We start from the raw sequence: 18,170 nt of genomic DNA on the forward strand, positions 1-18,170 counted from the left end.
TTCAGATCTGCCAGAGTTTGACATCCTTCCCGATACACCTGGTTCTTCAAAAAACTCCACAACCAGAAGTCGCATGGGGTAAGATCCAATGATCGAGGTGGCCAAGATGTCTGGAAACAACGGCTGATGACCCGTTCGTCTGTAAAGTGCTGCCTTAGCAACCTTTGGACACAATGGTGGATGTGGGGTGGCACATCATCTTGCATGAATATGGTATCCCGAAGGCACCCATGTTGTTGCAGCTCTGGTATTGCGAAATTTGCCAACATTTCATAATATCGCTGTCCAGTGATGGAACAGGTGCAGGATCCAGTCGGTGTTATCTGTTCAAAAAAATATGGCCCAATCATGAAAGTGGCTGTAAATCCACATCACACTGTCACTTTTGGAGAATGCAATGGGACTTCTTGGATAACTCGAGGGTTTTCTGTTGCCCAAATGCGACAGTTGTACATATTCACTTGTCCATTTAAGCAGAAGTGGGCTTCATCACTCCAAAGGATGTTCCATGGCCAAGTGATATCCACTGTCATTCGTGCCAGAAACTGAAGTGTGTATGTGAAACGAATATCTGCATCACCATGCTTCAGCATGTGCATCTTGTGAGGACAGTACTGCAAATACGAGATTGACTTGATAAATCCACGACAGCCATAGCCACATCTTCACGAGAGGAGTCCACTAATTTTCAACCTCTACCTGGTTGAACACCAAGATGTCCTGTCACTTCAAATTTCACAATCATTTTGCGGACAGCACAAACATAGGTCCACACCTTATGCACTTTTGACACTGGAATTCTCTGACAGCTGCAGTTGCATTGTTTGCTGTTCTGATGGTACAGCTTCACTAATAGTGCCTTTTCCTGCAACATTGTTGGCATTGCTGTTGTAGCGCAGGCAAACATCTACTGTATGATTTTGAAGAGACTGTTTTGCTTTTATACAGTACAGTAGAGCTGAGTAGTGGCGCTGTTGCAATAACTTACGGTTATGCAAATAACAAATCATAACTAAGATAGTTACGTGCCATATAGTGACAATTTTTTCCCAATAAATGGCGAGTGCATTCTTTATTGTACCTGTTGTCCAAATTTCTCTTCAGTACCAGCTCGCTCCAGAGCCCTCTACATAGGGATACTTTAATTTTAACAACCCTGTATTTTTACTATTGTGCTGAAGTTCCTGTGCAAAAGAACAATCCTTCTGTTTTAACATGACAGATATATATATACTCAAATTAAAAAAAACTCAGAATAATGTTAAAATTAGCCATGCAATAATAAAACTGAGGGACGACTGAAATATGATTGGACTGAGTGAGCAAGCGAGTTGGTAGGCAGAAAGCAAAAGGGTATGTAGTTTCCGAGAAATGCAGGTGTCTTGTCTGCAGAACCCTGTAATAGATTCCATGTTTGTTTTTGTTATCTGAACTTGACTTTCGAGAGCCATAGATATCCTGATTTTTCTGAAAACCAGATAATCTAGTATATTGTAATATTATAACACAGGTGGCAATTTACTAGTTGACATACATGAATTGTAACTGCAGAATTTCCACTCTTATATTTTCTTTTTAAGAATGAAAATTAGCAGGTACAAATTTAGGTTACCATAACAACAGTACTAAAATGGCAAGTTTTCAATTTCACAAATCCAATTTCCTAATATTTCTCTCACTTCATTTAACATTTGTAGTTTCATATTTCATAAATGAAAAAAATAAACAAGTAATGAGGTGTGATTATTATGATAAAAGAACAAACTCACACTGATTTTTCTGTAATATTTTAATTGCCTTCCCAAAACTTCAACTACAAGAGTGTAAAATAATGACCAACCAGACAGGAATGACATGTAGTCCTGAATCCAGTACAGTTTCTCTGTATTAAAATTTACCAGTTGGCATCCAAACATGAAAAGCTAAAATACTGCAAGCGAAGAAATTTCTCAAAAGAAAATTCTTCGACTAAGCGCCGAGGTCTAAACTAAATAAAGGACACTTCATGAGCCAAAGAGTCAATTTTTAAAAATCGAGGTAAGCTTCTGCTGTTGTGCAATATTTCTTGTGGAAAAATTCCCCTAACCCTTAATTCCCTAACTTCTAAAAGAAATCTTACCCAAACCAACATACAACAAAGACACACATACACAAAACCAAATGCCCACAGACTAAAGCTGAGAGTTTTCCAAGGAATGTGCCATTGTCAAGGAATACATCAAACATTGCAGGAAGGAATGTATCATAGGAGCAGTGTGATGTTTAATTATACAACACCCACTAATCCACAAACTCTCCATTAACAACAACAACAAAAAAAAAAAGATCTGCCCGTTTGGTCATTTTTTCCACCTATCTGCACTAATATCTGCTCATGTAAAAGAAAACAAAAATAATCTACTACTGAGATGTGTGTGTATATATATATATACATACATATGTATATAAATATGTACATATATAAAAAAAAAAAAAAAACACCACTTGGGCAATGGCACAGTCCTTTACACAGCAAGGATCTGCACTGAAAATGAGGATGAACAAGATAGAAAAATAGAAGGAATCTCTTAACATTTTTTCTTTTTTTTTCTTTTTTTTTTTACACAAATCTTTATCCTCCACAATAAAAACTGACAAAGTGGTGGATATGCATTAAGAACACAGGCAGTACGACAGTAAAGTGATGCCAAGCTAAATGCGTGGTTTTTTACTGTCTGGTTCTTCAGATTCATCTTCCAGATCTGCACTGTTGGAGTTTTCACTTTCTTCTCGCTCTCCTTGAGCCAATTCTTGGTTTGAATTCTCACCATTTTCTCCAGAGCTTGATAATGCCTTTTTTCCATCACTGTTGTCTGTATCTAATTGTGCCTCAGCATCAGCTTTGCTACTGTCATCCTCATTGTCATTTTCATCAGGGTGGTTTTCTGTCTTTCCATTTGGTGTAGCAGGATTATCTTCGGTGTCTGTTGTACGAGGTAGTCCTTCTAGAAGGTCAGGTTTTAACTCTTTAGCTAAATAATGTGTCCAGAGGGTAAGCTCTATTTTGTGTGGATTCCATTTTCCATCAGGATCTGTTCAAGCAAAAGAAAATAAATTTTACAAAAGAAAAATTAATTTTTTAAATACAGCATAATATAGTTAAATGCAGTAAAAACAACAACAAAAAAAGGCAAACTATAAGTTATATATTACCAAATAATTAGAAAAAACATTAAAATGCAATTTTATATTTTTTTTAATGGAAAATTGAAAAATTCAAAAAATTTTGCACTCTTTACAGTTCAATGAAACAACTTTTATTACTTCTGTCTCAAAAAAAAAAAAATAATAAATAAATAAAAACATGAAACTGCAACCTCTTCCATGCAGTTGTCAGATAAGATGTAAACCAAACTTCACAAAAAACTAGAAACATAATTTTAATGCTGACACCTCATCTACCAGGACAATTCCCTAAATATGTAAACTCACTTTCAAAATTACTCAAATGAGACTTGAAGGTAGAGAGCTAAAAGCCATTAATCTTGAACAAAAGCTGCAGCACTGTTATTTTGTTATTTGTTTTTTTTTTAGGAGCATTAGCAACTAAGACCATATTGCTCCAGGATATACGGTGGTCATTCCCTGATCTTTCCGCATCCTCCGTATTTGGTGGTGACGGGCTCGAACCCCGGTCTAATCAAGAAGTGTGTGCTACGCACTGCTGCTGTAGCACTGCCAGATGCTAAAGATCAGAGATCAAAAGTGTATGTTGTATTGTTTTAGGATTTCCTTTTCAAAAATTTTATTATAAAGATCACATTTTTTGTAGCCATATAATTTTTATTGCACTAAACTGATAATTTCATTACAATGCTATTTGCCAAAATGAAACATTTTTAAATAGAGATAAACAGTAAATTGGCAGGGAATGGAAAATCATTTTGTCATACTGAATATTTCATTTCTCTGGTGTTTGGTTATACAAAACTTTTACTGTAACACGAAACTTGGGGTGCTTAATGTTTCAACGAGTTTCAGCCATGAATTACAAGCTCCAAAAAAAAAAAAAAAAAAAAAAAAAAAAATCAGTTTTGCTATTTTTATTTACTTAATTGTCATATTATATTGTACTTTACAAGTAGCTTTATAGTTCTAGTTACGCTCGTTATTTTTACTTTTGAGTTTTTGTAGGTTACTAAATTTTTTTTTTTACTTAATATATGCAAAACCGTTGTTTCGTTCAAATCTTGCAGCCACTGTTTTCGAACAGAGAGTGGTAGGGAATTCAAATTTTTAATTGTGGTAAATAGGTAGCTCTAACGTAAAACTAGATAGCATAAAACATATCACCACATTTAGGAATCTATTAGATAGTGTAGTATTGATAATTAATTAATTAAATTTATTAATCTTATTAATTTTCATTGTTAATTCAATATCATGCCCCAGACTAGAGCAGCAGAGCAACGGGCACAAAGTAGCAGGAGTGCTGTGACTCGGGAAAGTACCAAGGGGGCGATTCTCCAACGCATCACAGCCTAAAAATATGTGCAACTTGTGAAATGTTTGAAGAACTCTGGAACAGGACATGATCTAGCCAAGGGATGTCTTTGTGTATGCTAGGTGTAGAGAGTGTCAAGGAATTAGATGCCAACTCAGCATTCTGATGGGCACTTATGAGAGTCTGAAGGATCAAGTAGATGCCCCTGAAGGTATTAAAATGGGAGACCCATCAAGCTCTCAGCTGCCCAACTCCAGAGCTCAATCTTGTGCATCAGGCAAAAGAGTGGCAATCTCCAAGACAGAAAGCACTGGTCCCACAAGAGTTAGTTATTGTCAGTGACTCTATTGTCAGGGAGACAGGTAATATATTGTGTAAAAAGGATAGGTGGAATAGGACCAGGGTATGTCTGCCAGGGGCAAAAGTTGATGACGTTGTTGTAGATATCATCTTTTAAGGGCAATATTGTTGTACACATTGGCAGTAATGACATAAAGAGTAAGAGACCTGCAGATTTAGTTAACAAGTACAGGTCAATACGGAAAAAAAAGTCGTGAGTTAGGGTTAAATTTGAAAGTGTCTGCAATTCTGCCCAGACATGATAGGAGGGCATACATGATGAGAGCCTTGTCAATCAATTTGGCCCTGGAGAGATTGTGCAAGGCTCATGGGGTAGAATTTTTCTCAGTGTGGTCTGTGTTTGTTAACAGCAGACTACTTCTAAAGGGATGGGATATGCTTAAATAGAAGGGGTGCAAGAGTGTTTGCTGATGCTATGAAGGCAGTGTTATGTGGATTGGAAAACTGCTAGATTGGGTAGATTCACAGACTGAAAGGTTAATAGCAGCTGCAGACTGAGGTAAAAGTGATTCTTGCACTGCTGGGGAGTTCAGGGAATGGTGGGAGTCATCATGAAACAAATAAATACATGGGCTGTGTTAGGGTAACTAAGAATAAGAATAGGTGCATGTATACTTGCATGTACACCAATGCTAAGAAGTACAGTAAATAAATTTGATGAATTTGAAGTGCTGGTCAAGACATCAAAGACAGTGCAGAACTGGAATTTGGGGAGTACAATGTGTACAGAAAGGATAGGAAGGGAGGAGGTGTTATGCTGTTAATTAAGAAAAACAAAATCTAAGGAAGTGCATCCAGTTGACATAGATGGACAGTGCAATGTTGGGTCAGTTTAGTGTGACATAAGCACTGGGAAAGCAAAAGTGAGAGTAGGAGTGTGTTATAGGCCTAATGACTATAATGAACGATTGTAAAGAGAAATAGAATGGGCCAGTAAATCAGACTGCATTATAATGGGGGGATTTTAACTTCCCAGACACTGACTGGAACTTGTGGGTTGGTCACTCGCACACTAGCAAGACTTTTGTGGATTTATTGGATGGTTGATTTCTGCAGCAGCATGTTCGAGAGGCAACCAGAGTGTAATACACTTCATTTGGTTATCAGCAGTGATTATTCATGCATTAAGAATTTGCAGATAAAGGAACTAAAAAAAAACTAAACTAAAGGTGGCATTAATCACAGTGTACTGATGTGGGATTTACTTAAAGATATAATTACCATCAGAGGTAAAGGGAAGGGTTTTTGCTTCCGTAAAGGTGACTACAGTAGTTTCAGACAGTTTTTAAATTCTGTACAGTGGGACCAACTGATGATGTTACCAACAGCATATTCTAACTGGGAAGCATTCGAGAACTAATTGTGGAAGCTACTAGGCTTTTCATACCGATTAAGAAATATTGTTCAATGCTTAAATGGATGTCAGACGAACTAATGAGACTCGTGGCAGAGAAGAAAAATGTATTTTTTTTTATGAAAACCCCAAACACGAGAGGTATTAGAACCTATAGTACTCAGTACCGTGCTTGGGTTGGAGATTGTGAAGACGAAAGAAGATATTTGTTGACATTAAACTTGAACTTCTGTAGAATGTAATTTTCAGGAAATATGTACGAAGGAAGGTTGTTCCAGAAAACGGCAGTTCAATGAATAAACGAGGAAGATGAAAAGTTGGTTCTGTGAGTTTGAAGTTGGACAGTAAATGGATGTTGGCTGGCGGTGGCACGTGTTCGGACTGTTTTGAAAGAGAGAGCGGGAATTATAGAAGCCAATTCAGAAGAACATTGTCCATGGAATTATCTGTAGAAAAGGCAAGCAGTAGAAACAGTACGTCTATGAGCCAGTGAGTGGAGAGACTCTGTTAGAGAGGAGTCAGTAATTAACCTAACTGCCCTCTTCTGAATGGAATTTAGAAGCCTGAGAGAGCTTTTCGGGGCACCGCCCCAGATGTGGGAACAATATTCCATGGTAGGGCGGATTTGCGATTTGTACAGTATGGGATGCATATAAACTATCAGGCGACACAGAAGCCTATGGCAGATATAAGCTAGTCTGTAATCAAGTTACAAAAGAGATTAGGCAAGGGAAGGCAGATTACAAGAAATCTTTGGCAAAGAATGCTAAGAAAAACAGCAAGGACTTCTTTACTTATATAAACTCAAGAAGGAAGGAGATGAATCAGATTGGTATGCTTAATATCGATGGTTTGACCATTGATGATCCTGCTCAGATAGCTAATAATCTGAATGAGTGTTTTGCAGCTACATTTACAGATGAGGAGTTATTAAGGAAAGAAAATGACGGAAGTTTATCAAACTGTAACAGGGTGCTTAATGATTCTGTAATAACCGAGAGCAAAGTGGAGGAGAAATTGTTAAAGTTAAACATAAGAAATGCACTTGGGGTAGATGGGATCTATCAAGTTATATTAAAAGAGGCGGCAAAGGAGGTAAGCAAACCCTTAGATAGCTAAGGGTTTGCTTACTTCCTTTACTGCCTCCTTTAACATAACTGGATAGATCCCATCCACCCCAGGTGCATTTCTTATGTTTAAGTTCAATAATTATAGAATTATGAGAGCATCCTAAGACTCAGGGGAAGTCCCCATGGACTGGAGATGTGCAAATGTGTCCCCAATTCACAAAGTGGGATCAAAGGGTGATATGCCTAATTACAGACCTGTTAGTTTAACTTCTGTTCTGGGGAATTAATGGAGTCACTGGTTAAAGATGCATTGCAGGATCATCTAGACAAGACTGCTGTAATAATTGAAACACAGCATGGGTTTAAGGGAAGATCTTGTTTAAGAAATATGATTGGATATTATGATGTGGTTACAAAGGAACTGGATGCAAAAATAATTTTGATGTCATATACTTTATTTTCAGGAAAGCTTTTGGCACTTGTGCATGGAAGAGTACTGTACAAATTGGAGCAGTATAGTATTAAGGGTAAGTGGCTACAATGGATAAAAGGGTAGTTGAGTGGGAGAAGACAGAGTGGTAATCAATAGACACTACTCTTCATCGACTAATGTTATTAGTGGAGTCCCCCAGGGTTCGGTGTTGGGCCCACTGTTGTTTTTTATATTTATCAATGATATTTATGAAGGCATATCAGGCTTAATGTCAAACTTTGCAGATAATGCAAAGGTTGGCAGGTTTGTTAATGATAGGGTACTGCTGTAACAGGATCTATAAAATTTGGGCAGATGGGCTGAGAAGCGGCAACTGAAGTTTAACATTGACAAATGCAAAGTACTGCATATGGGTAAAAATAACCCTAGAGAAACTTATACTTCCTAATTCATTTCACAAATATACGTGGTCTCAATTCTAATCTCAACGATGTCCATTTCCACCTGCAGTCTGCCAAACCCCATGTACTTTTTCTGACAGAATCTCAGTTATCGGTTGATTCAACTACTGCTCATCTCAGATGCCCAAATTATTCGCTGTATGATTCCTTTCGCCTCAAAGGTGGTACTTGTGCATATGTCCGTTCTGATATTCCCTGTCAGAGACTTGGCAATTTGGAATCTCCTCTCTTTGATCTTCTCTGGCTTAAAATCTCTCTACCTCATTGTGTCAAATTCATCTGTTGTCTCTACTGTTCTCCCATCTCCACTAATCACTTGGAGCTCTTTGACTTCCTCTCTTTGCAACTTGACTTTCTCCAGTCCAACTTTCCTAACAGTGAAGTAATTTTCCTTGGTGATTTTAATGTACACAACTCCAGCTGGCTTCCGTTTTCTAGTCACACCGACCCAGCAGGTCGAGATGCTGAGGCTTTTGCAATTACTAATGACCTAGCACAGATTGTTCATTTATCTACAAGAATACTGGACAATCCTAATCACACAGCCAATACACTTGATCTTTTTCTCACAAACAACCCTTCTAAGTACACGGTCGAAGTGAGAGGTCCTTTAGGCACTTCAGATCACAACTTGGTGATTGTCTCTTCTCCAATGGAACCTTTATCTCATGGCTATTCCCAACCTCGTGTTGTTTGGCATTACAAGAATGCAAAATGGGATGACCTACGAGACTTCTTTTCTTCTTTTCCTTGGTCGGATTACTGTTTCAAAACTTCTGATGTCAACGTTTGCTCAGATTGTGTCAGCAAAATTATACTTGCAGGAATGGAATCCTTTATCCCACACTCCACTTTAAAATCTCGTCCTTTATCTAAACCTTGTTTTTCCAAGAAATGTGCTAAGGCTGTTCAAGAGAAGAATGTTGCATATCGTAATTGGCTTGTTTCTAATTCTTCAGTTTCATTTTCTGCCTACACAAAGCTCGCAACAATTGTAAAGCAATTATTAATCAGTCCAAACTAGAGTTTGAACAGGCTAAGAGTAGAAAACTTGCTTCTTGCCCTAATGGTAGCCGAGTATTCTGGTCTCTTGCCAAAGCTATTGGCCGCAACTTTTGCCCATCTCTGCTCCTACCTCTGTCCAAACCAGATGGTTCTGTTGTCACTTCAGCCAAGGATAAAGCTGACATGCTAGCATCCCATTTTTCTTCCAGCTCATGTATTAATGATCTTGGTAGAACACCTCCCACCATTCCCAACACACTCCATTCAGTGCCTCCTGTGGTCTTCCGTCAAAAGGATATCAGAAGGATTTTGATGAATCTTGATGTTAAGAAAGCTCCAGGTCCTGATGGTATTTCTTCACTTGTTCTCAAAACCTGTGCTCTCGAACTTACTCCTATACTTTGCTGCCCTTTTTCACTTTCTTATTCCAAAGCTGTTTTCCCTTCTGCTTGGAAATTTGCTCATATCCAGCCAGTTCCTAAAAAGGATGACAAATCCCTCCCATCCAATTATCGTCCCATTGAAATTACTTCTACTCTTTCTAAAGTAATGGAGAAATCAATTAACCGCCAACTCTTAAACTACCTAGAAACCTTCCGTCTGATCAACGATCGCCAGTATGGATTCCGTCAGTGTCGATCCACTGGTGATATTCTGGCTTATGTTACCCATTTATGGACTAATTCAATGGAAAGGTTTGGGGAAACACAAGTAGTTGCTCTTGACATCTCAAAGGCTTTCGATCGTGTTTGGCATAAAGGTCTTCTAAACAAGTTCCATCTTATGGTTTGCCAACTGTTTTTAGTAATTGGTTATCCAGTTTTCTCTCTGATCGCTCACTGAGGGTGATGGTAGATGGCTCTCTGTCTTCTAACTTCTCCACTAATGCCAGTGTCCCCCAAGGTTCAGTTATTTCCCCCACTCTTTTCCTCTTGTATATTAATGACCTTCTTCCATTGACTGGAAATCCTATCCATAGTTTTGCCGATGATAGCACATTGCATTCCACTTTCCATTTTGAGAAACCTTGTCCTGCTCAATCAGCTTCAACTTCTCGAAAATCTGCTACCAATTCCTTAAATGCCGATCTTCAGGTAATTCTCCAGTGGGGCAAAGACAACTTAGTTGATTTCAACCCTTCTAAAACTCAGTCTTGTCTTATATCTCGCAAAAAGGATTCTTCTGCTCCTATGCTTATCTTTAGTGACACTCCGATTTCTAGGCAAAATGATATATCTCTTTTGGGGATTACCCTGACTTCTAATCTCTCTTGGCACAAGCACATTACAAATATTGCTTCCTCCGCATCTAAAAAACTTGGTTTTCTCTTTCGCTCTCGGCGTTACTTTTCTTCCAAACAGCTGCTCACTCTTTACAAATCGCAAATCCGCCCTGCCATGGAATATTGTTCCCACATCTGGGGTGGTGCCTCAAAAACCTCTCTCAGGCTTCTTGATTCCATTCAGAAGAGGGCAGTTAGGTTAATTAATGATTCATCTCTAACAGAGTCTCTCCACTCGCTCTCTCATAGATGTACTGTTTCTGCTGCATGCCTCTTCTACAGATACTTCCATGGGCACTGTTCTTCTGAATTGGCTTCTATAATTCCTGCTCTCTCTTTCAAAACAGTCCGAACACGTGCCGCCACCAGCCAACATCCATTTACTGTCCAACTTCAAACCCACAGAACCAAATTTTCATCTTCCTCATTTATTCATTCATCTGCCATTTTCTGGAACAACCTTCCTTCATACATATTTCCTGAAAATTACATTCTACAGAAGTTCAAGTCCAATGTCAACAAATATCTTCTTTCGTCTTCTCAACCTCCAACCCAAGCACGGTACTAAGTACTATAGGTTCTAATACCTCTTGTGTTTGGAGTTCACATAAAAAAAAAAAAAAAAAAAAAAAAAAACAAATGTGTAGTACTACACTTAGGCTGGTAGAAAATTAAAAATATCTGGGAGTAATTGTGCAGTCAGATATGAAGTTTTCTGAGCAATGCAGACAGGCTGCCAGAGCAGGTCATCGGGTATTGTCAATGATATACAAGAATTTTGCTAGTAGAGAAAAGGTGATTATCCCTTTGTATAAGGCAAGGGTCAGACCATGCCTTGAGTACTGCATACAGGTTCGGAGGCCTCATTTTAGGAATGATATAGAGTTGCTTGAGTGTGTACAGAGAATGGATTGGTGAGGGGAATTAAGGGGTCCTCTTATCAAGAAAGGCTTAAGTTCTGCAAATTTCAGCAGCTGAAGACTAGGCACCTGTGAGATGATCTCATTTTGGTGTATAAGGCCTTGAATAGTTTGAGCAAGCTCAATGCCGACGGGATTCTTTCTCTTGTCCAGATTAATTACCCGAAGGGACATAAATTCAAATTGAGGAAAGACAGTTGTAGAATAGTTGTGCAGTAATTTCGCTTTGGCCAGCAGAACAAACTTCCATCTGTTGTTGTGGAAGTTGATAGCTTAAATAAATTTAAGAAGGATCTGGACAAACTTTTAGAGGGAATGGATGTGTAAAGGTTTTTTTTTTTTTTTTGCTGATGCTATTATAAGCTCATACTCTTGCTTTCTTGCATCAAATGCCTCCATTATTACTATAACTTTAACATAACAAAATTTTACTGTACCACTATCCTACAAAAATTCAAGGGCAACTCTTCCTTTCAACTGCAGGAAAATGACTAGGAAATAGACAAATATTTTAGCCTATAAAGGTGATCACTGGTTAGCCCAAATATTATTTAAGATTTGTATGCTGAACAATAAGCACAATGAAAGAGCTAACAGAGTTTCATAAGGGAATGATTAGACATCTGGAGAAAACATCTATGTGTGCGCTATTTTTCAGGAATTAACATTCTGAAGTTGACAATGACCCCCCAAAGAAACAAGAAGGTAGGTGAAAATTACTGACGATAAGAGCAAACAATCCTTGAGACAACTCACTGCCTCCATTTTGCCCAAAGACCATACAGAATCTGAATTTGGAGATGCAAGCAGACAGAGGCAAACTTATGTTTCTATGACATATTAGAGCCACATGACATGATTTTTAAAAGAGCTGCAGCCCAATGCTTCATACATTAGCATCAGCCACACACCCACACGCACGCACACATGCCCTTCTCATTTTACCCATCCACTTGCTCCAAATGTTTGTATAATGCTGCCTTGAATCTGTTTAAGCTATCAACTTCTACAACGACAGATGAAAGTCTGTTCCAGCAATCAACCACCTGGACTAAAGGCAAACTTTCGCGCATCTATCCTACAACTGTCTTTTCTAAAATTGAATTTATGCCCTCTCAGGCGATCATTCTGAGCAAGAGGAATGAATCTCATCAGCATTGAGCATGCTCAAACCATTCAAGGCTTTATACACCTCAATCAGATAACCTCGCAGGTGCCTAGTCTCCAGACATTGTAATTTGCAAAACTTAAGCCTTCCTTCGTAAGAGTAACCCCTTGTTCCATTCGCTAGTCTTGTTGCCCTTCTCTGTACTCATTCCAACAGTTCTACATCCTTCTTAAAATGAGGCCTCCAGACCTGTATACAGCATTCAAGGTGTGGCCAGACAACTGCCTTATACAAAGGATAATCACCTCCTCCACCCTCTAGAAAAATTCCTGTATATCACTCTGGGGAAACAGTGTCAAATGCTTTGCCAAAATAAAAGTATATAACAAAATTATTTTTTGCATCTAGTTCCTTTGTGACTATGTCAGAGCTAAGTCAGATTGGTCAGACAGGTCTCTTATAGGACCATAACGAAGAAATGCAGCGAGTTAGGTCACAATGTACATGTATCTGCAATTCTGCCCAGACACGATAGGAGAGATTATATGCTGAAAGCCTTGTGGATTAACTCAAGACTTTGGAGAGAAATTTTTATCAGCTTGGCCCACACTTGTAGGTAGAAGGAATCTTTTGTAAAGACAGGATACATTTAAACAAAGGTGGTGCAAGGGTTTTTGCCAATATTATTGAGAATACCTTAAAGGTTCAGGGAAACTGTTAGTTTGGGGGGAGGGGAACAAGGACAATGTAGATATGCATTTATCTGATAATACCGGTCAAAGTAACGCTTGCACATACCTCAAGAGTTCTTGTTTTTTACTGCAACAGATCATATTAGCAAGCTTAAATAACTTCAAGGGGTGTGTCAGAGTAGTTAACTATACAAGGACACTATCTTAATTGTTTATACAGTCTGTCCTCGTATAGCACGATAGTTGTGTTCCTAGAAAACCTCGTGCAATGCAAAATCGTGCAATATAAACAACAGGCCCTATGGGAAAAGTGGGGTTAGGTGCCGACCACCCAAGATTGAACACACATTTGGAACCAAAACATTACCAAACACAATAAATAATCGGGTAATTTTAATCGTTATAAAATACTTACGTATTTTATAACGATTAAAATACGTAATAAAAATGTAATATATATTTTTATTATAATATAATAAATAATAAATATTTTTTATTATTTATTATATTATAATAAAGTATTTTTAGTATTTTTTAATACTAAAAAAGTATTTTTTACGAATAAAATACATATGTTATTCGTAAAAAAATTATTATATTAAATAAAATAGTCGTAATAAAATACTTACGTATTTTATAATACGTAATGACTATTACGTAATAAAATATTGCTAATGCTTTTGCTTCTATCTTAAGCAAACTTGTTTTTTTGTTTGATTTTCTATCCAAAGAGATGACAGCCGTTCCATCTCTTCCAATTCTTGTGTCTTAATCTAATGGATTTTAATTACACTGAGTTGTTCCTGCTATGAAAGTTGTTTTTATTTTCCCCGCATTCTTTGTAATTCTCGGCGTTGCCTCATTTAGGTCTGTAGCACGTGCAATATCACATGGTCTTTCATTTTGCTCAAAGCGTTTCACAATTTCATATTTTTTTCTCTATCAACAGAGGCGGACTGGCCATAAGCCTTACCCGGGAAATCCCGGTGGGACGGAGGCCGGTGTGATTTTGGCCATAAACCGTAGTATGAGGCCACTATAAATTTTCCCGGGTAAGAATTTTTGACCCAGTCCCCCTCTGTTTATCGATATTGCTTTTTTTTTCTCTCTCTCTGAATCTGTAGTGTCTTCGCCAGGACGCTTCCTTTTCACACCTTTTAAGTATTTTACTATTTTTTAGGGAATAAAGCGCAATTACAAAACGAGGAGGCACGCTTGATACACACAAACAAAGCTGCTCGCGTATAGCAAATGAATAAACAACACCGTAAAGGCCGAGATACACTATTAACACCCCACATTTTACTAAAGCACATTTCTGGGGGTTACTACCATAAAACAATAAAAACAATTTCCAGTTTCGTTTCTGCTAGTGGAATCTGTTATAAACTGGTAGTAAACTCCATCTAATTGCATTTGCGATTATATCGATAGCTGGAATTGTGTTGGTTTTTACGTTATTATGATGAAATGTGTTTCCCCTTCACTGATATAAAACACATAAATACATTTTCAGAATCTTCTTCATCCCTATCGTGTTGCGTTCGGTTGGGGTGATTCCTCGTTCGACTGCCATTTCTTGTAAACACAAAGGCGAATCGTGCATAAGCGAATTCGGTTCGAGTTATATAAGATAACGTTCCCCTATTTATAAATCGTGTATGATCGAATTCGTGTAATGTAAACACGTGTTATACGAGGACCGACTGTACAGTAATGTCAGTGTCATCAATAAAATGAATGAATTCAAATGGCTGGTTAGGACAAGTAATGCCGATATAATAGGGCTTACGGAAATGTGCTGCCATCCAGAGATAGGGGATGATGAGTTTCGGTACGGTATGTACAATGTATTTAGGAAGGATAGGGCAGATAGAAAGGTGTGATGGGGTCATGCTTCTTATCAAAAGCATGCCTGAGCGTGACGAAAGCTTTCCCAGATTCAAGTGCTTCGTACGCTAGTATAGAATCTATATGGTGTGAGATAGTTGGAAGCAAAGGTATAATGAGAGTGGGGGTAATCTACAGGCCAGGTGATTGTGAAGATTATGATGAAAGCCTCTAAGTGCAAACGGAATGGGCAAGTAAGGTTGAATGTCTTATTATGGGTGATTTTAATTTGCCTCTAATTGATTGAAGCAAATGGGAAGGAAACGCTACACGGGGGACAAAATTTTTAAATCAGCTAGATTATTGTTATTTGTATCAACATATCAGGGAATGTACTATGGAAAAGAATATTATAGCCCTAATCATTACCTATTAACCAGACAAAATAATACAGGTGGCAGTACAGGAACCAGTAGCAGGAAGTGATCACAGAGTTCTAAGGTGGACAATGAAGAGAAAGGTAGCAGTAGTTAAAAGCAAAGGAATGGGTAATAATTTCAGGAAAGGAAATTACAACTGCTTAAGGTACTACATGGTCTCTATTAATTGGGTAGATATCTCACAAAGAGCGAATACAACTGAATCGAATTAAGGTATACCTTTAAAATATTAATCACAGAAGCCTTGAACATATATCTATCTATACATTAAAAAAGTTTTCCTCCTAGTGATTATTTATTCAAGCCAATGAGAGAAGAGGGCGAGGCAATTACATCACTACAAATGCAATTAATTATTGACAACTGACTCCACAACGTTCACCAACCCCGAGCAGTGCAGACGGGCTGCAAGAGTAGCTCATGGTGTCTTGTCAATGATATACAGGAATTTTTCTAGCAGGGATAAGGAGGTGATTATTCCCTTGTATAAGGCAATGGTCAGGCCACACCTTGAGTACTGTATACAGGTCTGGAGGCCTCATTTCAAGAAATGATGTAGAGCTGCTAGAATGAGTACAGAGAAGGGCAACAAGATTAGTGAATGGAACAAAGGGTTGCTCTTACGAAGAAAGGCTTAAGTTTTGCAAATTACAGTGTCTGGAGACAAGGCACCGGCGAGGTGATCTGATAGAGGTGTATAAAGCTTTGAATGGTTTGAGCATGCTCAATGCTGATGGGATTCTTCCTCTTGCTCAGAATAATCACCTGAGAGGGCATAAATTCAAATTGAGGAAAGACAGATGTAGGATAGATGTGCGGAAATTTGCCTTTAGCCAGCAGGTAGTTGGTTGGTGGAACAGACTTCCATCCCTTGTTGTGGAAGTTGATAGCCTAAATAAATTTAAGGCTCAGCTGGACAGGTATTTTGAACAAACAGAGGGGTGAAGTGGAAGTGGTTTTTTTTTTTTTTTTTTGGCTGATGCTGCATAAGCTTGCTTTCTTGCATCATATGCTTCTACTAATGCTAATGTGCTTCCCTATCCCTATCTAATATTTGATGTTCCATTGTAACGTTTTTTGTATATTAATGAATATTGTATAATTGTAAATATAGTAATTTAGTATTTTGTAAATATTTTAAATATTTGTATACTTTGTAAATATTTCAGTGAACTATTTCCTGCTGTTTGGGATGCAACAATATTCCTCATGCATTATGAAACCCGAAGCAAAAGACCTTTTCCTAAGTGATCTATGTAAACGCATGCAAATAATTAAATTGTGATATTTATTCCACCTCGAGAATTCTGCACACTACAAATGCACAAGTAAATAATTACATAGGTCATTTCCTGATTAGATATCGATCACAGTGACATAGTGTTTTTTGTCTGGTGGTGCTGGGAGTCTCCCCTAACTTCATGTTTTTACTTAGTGTAAAATACAATACTCTGTATAAGGCCAGGGTGTGTGTTTTGTGAAATATTAGTGTGAGTTGTATTGTTCTTCTGGCCACTTAGCCTGGGGGCCTGTGGAAAGCCACCAACATCTCCAGTTTCCATCACTGCCCCAAGGAGGCAGGCCAGGACACAATAGGAGAGAAGAAAGCTCAGGCGGGGTGAATTCTGGTGTAGCCTATGCATCCAAGGAGAGCCGGGGGAAAAAAAAAAAAAAATTATTGGAAAGGAGATAATGGGATAAAAGGAACGGGGGGGGGGGGGAATAGTTGAGGCATTTGCCTGATTGAAAGGGGAGACAGTAAAGAGACAACCACCCCAGGTGGTAGGAATAAAAGAACATAGGGAAAGAGATTCTTATGGTGGAGCATGCTTTTTTACAGCTCTGTCGCCTACTGGCCTTGGGGGTTACCCTAACGGCCAGTGTCAGCATCCCACACCGTGCCAGCTAGGAAAAGCTACAGCATAGTGTCATCTTGGATAACCATGAGGCCTCTGAGGGCCTGCATAGCCATCAGTCTGTCCAGTGAAGAGGCTAAGGTAGAACTTGCAATTAATAATAACTTTCATCCACTCAAAACATTTGCACAATTTTACTTTTTATAGTTTTTTCTTACACTTTCTATTTTCTTTTATATATTAGATTAGATATCAATCAGTGTGTTTTGACAGGTGTGTCTTTACATAGAAAAGATTTGACTTACTCCGTCCTACCTCTATATATGTAGAAAAGCATGCGCGGGGGTTAGCAAACAAAGTAGGCTGGGGATGAAGCTCCCTAGTATGCCATTAAAAAAATACTCCACAAAGAGGATTCCACGTTGGATGAAAAATGAAGTTGTCAGATTATTTGAGCAGAAAAAGACAGCATGGAAAAGTTACAGAGCAATAAAAAGTACTGAAGCTACAAATTGATCTGTAATAGTGCCACAGAAAAGGTTAGGCTGGCAAAGAGAGTAAAGAGTGGGGATAAGGAATCCTTCACATATATAAATGCAAAGAAGAGGACAAAACAGATCGGACCCTTACATAATGGATATGGGACATTATTAGATACCCCAGTTGATGTTGCAAACTCAACAATTACTTTGCATTGATATTTACAGAAGAAAAACCCTTTATGGCAATGAGAAATTCTGGGAGCGATGTTGAAAAATATGTAATTAATGATATTGAAATTTTACATGATTATTTAATGAAAAAAACTTTCAAGCTTACAGGCAAGTAAGGCTCCTGGGGTTGATGGCATATACCCTATAATTTTAAGGGAGGCAG

The 18,170-nt window shown here is 38.1% G+C and overlaps 1 protein-coding gene across 1 annotated transcript in view; it reads right to left on the minus strand.

The window, feature by feature from the left end:
- Window positions 1-1,771: 1,771 nt before the first annotated feature.
- Window positions 1,772-18,170, minus strand: part of LOC150082370 (uncharacterized) — a 76,095-nt gene continuing 59,696 nt past the window's right edge. Inside the window, exon 5 of the mRNA XM_090380526.1 lies at window positions 1,772-3,071. Coding sequence (XP_090236652.1) covers window positions 2,692-3,071 — 380 coding nt within the window. The 3' untranslated portion in view covers window positions 1,772-2,691. The remainder of the gene's footprint in view (window positions 3,072-18,170) is intronic.

Source organism: Mastigoproctus giganteus, chromosome 8, assembly GCF_048544385.1.
Source record: "Mastigoproctus giganteus isolate SK-2022 chromosome 8, ASM4854438v1, whole genome shotgun sequence".
Classification (NCBI taxonomy): Eukaryota; Metazoa; Arthropoda; class Arachnida; order Uropygi; family Thelyphonidae; genus Mastigoproctus; species Mastigoproctus giganteus.